The 8120-nt window shown below is 40.8% G+C and overlaps 1 protein-coding gene and 5 non-coding genes across 7 annotated transcripts; all 6 read right to left on the bottom strand.

The window, feature by feature from the left end:
* Positions 1-162: 162 nt before the first annotated feature.
* Positions 163-6459, bottom strand: EIF4A2 (eukaryotic translation initiation factor 4A2). 2 transcript variants are annotated; one of them, XR_006787151.1, is made up of 12 exons: positions 6339-6459; positions 5467-5512; positions 5250-5382; positions 4830-4969; positions 3895-4063; positions 3682-3791; positions 3290-3433; positions 2842-2979; positions 2508-2597; positions 2208-2287; positions 1645-1755; positions 810-946 (listed from the first exon to the last, which is right to left on the bottom strand). XR_006787151.1 is itself a non-coding variant. In XM_045851167.1 (11 exons), exons 1-11 carry the CDS (start codon positions 6365-6367, stop codon positions 802-804), a joined length of 1224 nt encoding a protein of 407 aa, XP_045707123.1. In that variant the 5' UTR covers positions 6368-6458; the 3' UTR covers positions 163-801. The 2 variants fall into 2 exon arrangements, 1 of the variants encoding a protein (XP_045707123.1); XM_045851167.1 differs by lacking the exon at positions 1645-1755 and having other exon boundaries at positions 163-946; positions 6339-6458.
* Positions 2340-2479, bottom strand: LOC123827627. Its single transcript, XR_006787285.1, has one exon. It is a non-coding gene; the product is annotated as a small nucleolar RNA SNORA4 (small nucleolar RNA).
* LOC123827613 lies at positions 2660-2791 on the bottom strand. The gene has a single exon (XR_006787272.1). It is a non-coding gene; the product is annotated as a small nucleolar RNA SNORA63 (small nucleolar RNA).
* LOC123827646 lies at positions 3065-3242 on the bottom strand. The gene has a single exon (XR_006787300.1). It is a non-coding gene; the product is annotated as a small nucleolar RNA SNORA81 (small nucleolar RNA).
* On the bottom strand, positions 3513-3639 carry LOC123827614. Its single transcript, XR_006787273.1, has one exon. It is a non-coding gene; the product is annotated as a small nucleolar RNA SNORA63 (small nucleolar RNA).
* On the bottom strand, positions 5070-5138 carry LOC123827651. The gene has a single exon (XR_006787305.1). It is a non-coding gene; the product is annotated as a small nucleolar RNA SNORD2 (small nucleolar RNA).
* Positions 6460-8120: the final 1661 nt, after the last annotated feature.

The following is an 8120-nucleotide window of genomic DNA, read 5'->3' as shown; positions in this document are numbered from 1 at the left end:
GTGCCAGCCTACAACCCCAAGGGTCACTGATCTGATTCCCGGTCAGGGCACATGGGTTGCAGGCCAGGTCCCCAGTTGGGGACACATAAGAGAGGCAACCCACACACTGATGTTTCTCTCCCTTTCTAAATAAATCATTAAAACAAAAATGACCGAAACACCTTTAAAGTGAATATACAATTTATTTAACATTCAAACTTCATTAAGACATGTGCAATATGGCAATTTTACTGGGGGCTTAACCCTATCTAGGATATGATTGCTTGCTGGGGCTTAGCAACAGGGTCCAGTTCACACTTAGCACTAATTAAATACTTTATTGAATAAATACCAACAAAATGCATTCAAATGCTTTCTAAAAAAAAAAAATCAATTTTAAAGGCCTTCTATTCAGGCTAATGACAAAATACAATAAAGGCAGGTAAGCTAGTTTAACATAATTGGCTGATTTTATACAGCACTTATATCTTTTAGTCCACAAGTATATTATTAAATGATAGAGAACATCTAATACAACCATTTCTACAGAACTAGGAAATAAATTTCTAAGAAAGAAAGATTTTACAGACCCCATCTTTTATACCCAACCCCAACAGTCTAACTCTAAAGAGGATAAAGCCAATGACTTTCCTCACAAGAGCTCACGACTTAAGTCGCTTTGCTATCAAAATCTGTATTTCTGATCCGTTATGAGCATTGAGACAAGATTCAAATATTCCCAAAGAAAGAAGCACAATGCACGTTGTGATCGCCTATTCAGCAACAGCGAGCACTGCATTCAAAACTATCTCATCTCAGGAATTAAATAAGGTCAGCCACATTCATTGGCATTTCCTCCACTGTAGTATTGTAGAAAGTCTCAATGTCACGAAGAATCCTCTTGTCTTCTTCAGTAACAAAGTTTATAGCCACACCTTTCCTCCCAAATCGACCCCCTCTGCCAATTCTGTGTAAGAAAAGAAATCAGCAATTAGAATGTTACTTCTAACAGAATTCTTGAACTACTGAACATGATGATCCACTTGTTAACCATCAGCTGCTGTTTACTTAAGGTTACAGTTCGTGCTTCTAATTGGAGCACTATCTGCTAAATCAATATCTAGAGAAAAAAAATTTTCCTTTGCAGTTAGTGCCAAAAGGATTCAAGGCTTGTCTGGCTGCAAAATGAGATTTTATCAGGTGTCTTGAGCATTATTATGTTTAAAGCAGGTGACAGTATTGTGTTTGGGGTAGTGTAATTAAAAAGCCCATACCAAAGTGGGCCAGCCAAGAGCAGAAGTCAGCCTGGGACAGATGTAAACACACCAGGGATAAAACAAAAAGAACAGTTATGCAATCCATATCGACGCACTTCTGGAACTGTAAACTGTAAATACAAATGCTGCAAGGTTAACTATTGTCTAAACAACTTTTTCCAGTGGGAAAACAAGTATTTGGTATGGTAACCCAAACTCATCACTGCTTTTTTGCTCAGTTTCACACGTTATAACTCAAATTACTCAAACGTGTTTACCTCCAAAACTACTTTCTACCTTTCCTGATAGAAACCAGACAATACAAACCACCTAATAAGCTAATATACAAAAATGCCTTGGCTGGAACAACTTAAAATAAATAATCATGACAAAAGAAAAATATAAATACCGACTCGCTCTTTATGCAAACAGTGTGCTGTTTCGCTTATGATTCCACGTCCTAAATTACGTCAACGCCGTTTCTGAGTGCCATCTCGTCATCAACTGCTGCTATCGACTCCTGTATTTTTTAAAAAGTCTTTTTTTACATCATATAACAAAGTACAATTCAATTTATTTAGGGATAAAGCCACTAAAACTAAACCAGGGACTGCTCAAAATGCTACCAGATGACACCAAGAAAATCCCAACTACAGAGTAATCACCAAGAAAGCACATGGATACACAAGAGCATCACTAAAAATAAAGCTCAAAAATAAACTAACACCAACAGATCAAAAACACTAACTCATACATAAATGAAAGCCCACGATTTGGGCAGTGTTTACAAACTGTTTTCCCACTGTGCATGACCAATCTTCCCAAGTACAATTTTAATTACATCTTACCAAATTACTGTTTATTAACTACCAACTTCCTGATTTGACATTACCTTTCAAACAAATCAGTCAGAAAAGCAATGCATGAATTCATTTTACCAATATACTAATAATCAAGGTGCCACCTACTCACCTGTGAATGTAGTTTTCACGATTGGTAGGTAGATCATAGTTTATAACCAATGACACTTGTTGCACATCAATCCCACGAGCCTGAAATACAATGGTGTGATCAAATTCTAATTAACAAACTAGACATCTATGCAATGTAGGCCACAAAATAGTAGTGAACTATATGTTCAATGATATAGCCCACTGTGGAGTGTGGTCTTCATTTATTCTCCCAAATAGCCCAAGCTGGTAAAGGTTATTAAAAAACCTTCCCCTAAAAAATACTTTTGGGAGATTACAAAGAATAGTAAGACTGACTTACCAACAAGTCAGTAGTGATCAGAACACGGCTTGACCCTGATCGGAATTCTCTCATGATGACATCTCTTTCCTTCTGGTCCATGTCACCATGCTGCAAATTAACAGATCTTAATTCAAGAATCATCAGTCAAATAATGATTTAATTTTAATGATATGTATGAGACCAAGCGTCCCTGGCTGCTACAGGAGTATAGCAGACAGGTATAGTTAAGAAACAACTTTATTTTGAGCAGGGGGAACGACAACACAGCACTTAACAGCTATATTGTAGTTTGAATCCTGCTATAATGAAATAACATTGTAAATTACCGTTATTAAATTAGAACACCTCTCACCAGAGCAGAAACTGTGAAGTCCCTGGCATGCATTTTCTCAGTGAGCCAGTCCACCTTGCGTCTTGTGTTGAGAAAAATGACAGCCTGTGTAATTGTCAGTGTCTCATACAAGTCACAAAGTGTATCCAACTTCCATTCCTACAGTATTTCAAAAAGAAAACTAAATCATTAAAACAATTTAGTTTCAACTTATTCATCAGAAATTAGTTAGGCTAGTATAAAGACATGTTGCACCAAATCTTAAGACAAAGGACACTGGACATTAAGAAAGAGGTCCACCCCAGTCTTTACAATCTAGTGCAGTTATTTTTCTTCTTGTGTGTACTCTGCTAGCATTATTACAAAAACCAAGATGTAATCCTAGTTTCTGCAATTTTAGCACAGTGCTTATACAAGAAGGTTAAAAACCTGGCTACGTTTTTTTATGTTTAGTAATTAGACAAATTACCTCTCTTTCAACATTAATATAAAACTGTTTAATTCCTTCAAGGGTCAATTCTTCCTTTTTCACCAAAATTCGAATTGGATCTCTCATGAATTTTTTGGTCACTTCCAACACATCAGTTGGCATCGTGGCAGAAAGTAACACAACCTTTAAAAAAGACATTGTCATACAAATAATTAGCACTACTTTCACAACACTAAAAAAATAAATAAATAATAAAAACCGAATGTTTGACACCAAGCGTCTCTGTCTTGCTATGGAATTGTGCTAGACAGAGATAGTTATGCATCAATTGTTTTAAGCAGGGGGAACGACAATAAAACACTTCAGTTGTATTGTAACAATACCTGCATTAAACCTAATCTCCTGCTATAAGGGGATAAAACAAACCTCACCTGAATACTTGTATTTAATTTTTGGAAAATCTCATAGATTTGATCCTTAAATCCCCGGCTCAACATTTCATCCGCTTCATCCAAAACAAACATTTTGATCCATTTTGGAGCTGTTAAGAAATAAGTCATACTATCATCCTGGATTCTCAGAGATACTATTCAGTATTTTTAGTTTATAACAGTCAATTGTACTCAACTGACATAAATACTTACAAAGATACCTTCTGTTTAGCATATCAAACACTCTCCCTGGTGTACCAACAACAATATGTGGTGCTTCAGCCTGCAGCTTTTGCATTTCATTGCGAACATTGGTTCCACCAATGCAGGCATGACAAGTTGCTCCCATGTAGTCTCCAAGTGCCAGAATTACCTTTTGGATCTAAAAGACAATAGCCTCAATCATTATTCAACAGAATTACAGGCTGTGACTAAACTTCCAAAGCACAATGGCAAATACCTGGTCTGCAAACAGCTTTTATGCATGCACAGCACTTAAATACTTCCAAGCTTAAAATGCAGACTGTAACTATTTCAAGATAAAATTCCCTTTAAATGTCTTCTTGTGCCCCGTCAAACTTGGGATCCTAATGTCCCAGGTACCAACTAGATTTTAAGAACTTAAAATACATCCTTTATTCTTCATTGTGTAGGAAGATAGTGGATCAAGTGCTGCAATTACAGCTAACACAAATTGTTGATACTTTATTTTTTCCCACAGGGCAATGATATATAATCTTGATCTCAATAAAACCTATAATTTTATTAGCAATGTGTACATCAAAGCCTGTATTAGCAGTGAGCTTTAAAAATATTATCATGCAACAGATACATCACAAACTAATGACAAGTCACTGAAGTTTTTATGTTGCACGACTGCATTCAAACTTAAAAGTGAGGCTGGGTCTAATCTAGTCCACCCTGAATAGAAAGCTTGGGTTTCTCCCTTTCTTATATAACTCTGCAAACCTAACTTGCACACCCAGGTCCTATTTAACTTTAAACAAACACTCCCTGCATGCATGGACAGTTAAAAGGAGGGCTCTAACAGGACTAATTTACACTGTTTTAAATTCTTCTGTTGTGAAACCTGCACCCTATGCAACACGCAAGCATTTTTTTTTTTTTTTGAACTACACTATCAATACCTGTTGTGCCAGTTCTCTGGTGGGGGCCAATACTAGTGCTTGGGTCTCCTTGAACTCAATCTCCAACTGTTGCAGGATGGAAATAGCAAATGTGGCTGTCTTGCCAGTACCTGACTGAGCTTGAGCAATCACATCATACCCTAAAAAAAGTAGGATACATATTTACTGATCCCACACCAAACCGTCACTTCTAGTTTAAACTATGCATTCCATTTGGAACATGAATTATGCCCAAATAATAAGTGATCAGCAATGAGTATTCTCTTCATTTCAGGTCAGTCCCGAAAGATGATTGCCATCATTTCACTTTAAGGAATACAAGTAGGTACTAGTCCCCCAGAAGTCATTTTCCATTTTATGGTCCAGGTCTATGTAAACACAGTAATTCACTTCTTTAAAAGGGTCAACAAGTTCTTTTACCTTTAATACAAGGAATAATAGCTCTCTGCTGAATAGCTGAAGGCTTCTCAAAACCATAAGCATAGATGCCCCGAAGAAGAGACTCCTTTAAATTCATATCGTCAAAGTTATCAACAATCTCATTCCAGTTGCTCTATAAGTTTAAAAAAAAAAAAAGAATAAACAGGATGGACAAACTCACCTCTCCAGAGTTTCAAAATCCACACCTATTTCTTACCTCGATGACACCATCGGGCTCCATTCCCTCTGGGCCGCCATGTTCTCTGCAAACAAGAAGACTGCAGTTACAGACCATCCCTTCCCCAAGCTTCAGACCATTAGGATGGCCCTTTACAACCCGTCACGTCGGGTTACCCTTCCCTACACGTGGTCGCTTCCTATTACAAGAGGAAAACAAGATGGTGCAGCAGGGCTCATAACGCACCTACTGTGTGCCTACCAAACAGTTAAAAACTCGATGTGCGCGGAGAAGGCCACGGCCGCCGACCCTTCCCCCCAATCCCGGGGCTCCCATCTTGTTGGCTGGCCCTCTCGCGAGAGCTCCACACGCTGAGCTCCGCCCCTTACAATGCGCAAGCTGAGTGATTGACGCGGGCAGAGGCCTGGCGAGAGGTAAGCCAACGGTTCGCTGAGGCCCCGTGGCCGGGCAGGCCCCAGGGCGCCTCACAGGCGCGGCGTGTGGGCGCCCTGTCACCCTCCCCCAGCCTACCTAAACACTAACACTCTAGCTCGCGCCGCAGGCCGCAAATACAGCTTCGGGCCTGCTTACGCTGTACCGAATACGGACTGCGCCACTGCTTTAACGAAATGTCAGCTCCATATGGCTGGGAATGGGACACGGCAGAGATTAAAAAGCGTCTTCAAGAGAAAACACCACACCACTCCAATTTCGCACCCTTATCTCGTCTCCCCGCCGTCCGGGGCCCTACCCATCATGGAAGCTTCTCGAAGGACACTGGAGTACCGTACCCCGAGGAAACGCCTATGAACTCGGAGTTCCCTGCCTCCACGCCAACTCCTGCAACTTCCAATGGCTCCACATGACCTTCACCACAAACGAGCACTAAGGGGGAAAAAAAAGCGCCATACCTGTTATAATCCGCAGAGCCACCAGACATGTTCCGAAAAACCACTCAGCGCCCGACTGAAAAGACAGCAAGACCGCGCCACCCGTTTTTTATAGGCTCGCGGCCGGAACCCGTTTTCTGCGGAGGAATTTTCTCGTCGCGCTTTCGGTTAGCCACAAAATTGTGATCCTGGGGACCTTACCTCAGAAAATATCCTAAGCAAGTCGGTGGGAAAAATCCAAGCTGGTTATTTCACATACTACAGGGTCGCTGGAAATTCCAGGACGCTGGGGGGAGTTGGGACTCTTTGCATGGCGGCGGAAGAATATTGCAGCAAGCCGTGGCCAAACCTTGTTCTCCTCCCACCCCGCTCCTACGGGGTTTCCGCGTCCCTGAAGCAGAGGCGGCCGGGGGAGTCGGGCCGGGCCAGACCGGGAGCCGGAAGCCAGAGGAGCAAGGGGTGCGGGTGGTCCGGGTGGTCCCTGGGGCAAGTGGGCAGAGCTCCTCGTTCCCTGTGGGCTCTGGGTGTCGGAGAGGCAGCCACCTCTACGCTGTGTACTGGTAGGGGATCGAGTTAGTTCCTCGATTAAATAGCGGTGGGAAAAGGCTATTGAATTTGACGATTAACAGTCGTGTGGCCTTTGAGCGTTTAGCAACCCTTCAAATCTTAAAAGTGTGAAACTCTTGTTAGGGAAAATTACGGGCCACTCAGCATGTTCAGAAAACCCAGTTTACCCTACATTGAGTAGGGCAAGAAAAAACGTGTAGTGGCACTTGTAAATGGCTCTGGAGTAGCCAATTCTATTCTTCCCATGTTGCCTCTGGTCTTTAGCTCTCTTTAAAAAATGCTAATAATTTTAACAGGTGTTAGGAATGCCTGATAAAATCATTGCAAACTTTCGCAAACATATAACAGTTCAGGAGTAATTTTCCGTGTAGTGTAGGAATTTAAATGGATGCTTCTGACAAATACAGCTCCATGCTATTTTGGGACTAGACAGGTTTTGATTCTGGTCTATGTTGGTCGTTTAAAAAGAGAAAGAGCCCTGGCTGGTGTGGATTGGGTGCTGGCATGCAAACTGAAATGTCATCAGTTTGATTCCCAGTCAGGGCACAAGCCTAGGTTGCAAGCCAGGTGAGGACCTTGGGGCTCACCAGGGCGTTTGAGAGGCAACTCATCCATGTAGCTCTTGCACAAGGAGGTTTCTCTCCCACTTTGCCTTCCCTTCCTCTCTCTCTAAAAATAAATTTTAAAAAATTGTTTTAGCCTTGGCTGATGTGGCTCAGTGGATTGAACGCCGGCCTGTGAACTAAAGGGTCTCAGGTTCGATTCCCAGTCAGGGTACATGCCTGGATTGCAGTCCAGGTCTCCAGGTGGGTATGTGCAAGAGGCAACCACACATTGATGTTTCGCTCCCTCTCTTTTTCCCTCCTTTTCCATGTCTCTAAAAATAAAATTTAAAAATCTTTAAAAATAAAAACAAAGAAAATGAAAATCTTTAAAAGTACAAGAAAAAGGAAAAAAGTTTTAACTGCTTATATGTAACGAATGTTGATTTATTGAAATTGAGAGCAACACAACACTCAGTGTTTGAATAAATTGTATGATTTAGAAGTTTTCAACTATAGCCTTAACCCGGGCTGATTGGTAAAAACAAAACAAACAAAAAAAACCAATGTATTGATATTTACTCATTTAACTTTAAAATGCAATCCTACCCATGCTGCAAGATATCACAGGTACTCAGGAAAATATTTTCTTACTAATTCAGAAGACCAACCTAAAGTCTGAGAATTGGATAAA

The sequence above is a fragment of the Phyllostomus hastatus genome, unplaced genomic scaffold (genome assembly GCF_019186645.2).
Source record: "Phyllostomus hastatus isolate PE091 unplaced genomic scaffold, TTU_PhHast_1.1 phas_contig_86, whole genome shotgun sequence".
Lineage (NCBI taxonomy): Eukaryota > Metazoa > Chordata > Mammalia > Chiroptera > Phyllostomidae > Phyllostomus > Phyllostomus hastatus.
The sequence above is the reverse complement of the archived record's forward strand: the minus strand, read 5'-3'. Positions and strand labels throughout refer to the sequence as shown.

Bases quoted from the DNA above. Each gene is read 5' to 3' on its own strand.
- EIF4A2 (XM_045851167.1), bottom strand. From the start codon at position 6,367: ATGTCTGGTGGCTCTGCGGATTATAACAG. The intron at 5,383-5,466 runs GTAAGAAATAGG...TTAAACTTATAG, and splicing joins AGCCCGATGGTGTCATCGAG to AGCAACTGGAATGAGATTGT. The intron at 2,980-3,289 runs GTAATTTGTCTA...GAAATACTGTAG, and splicing joins ATATTAATGTTGAAAGAGAG to GAATGGAAGTTGGATACACT.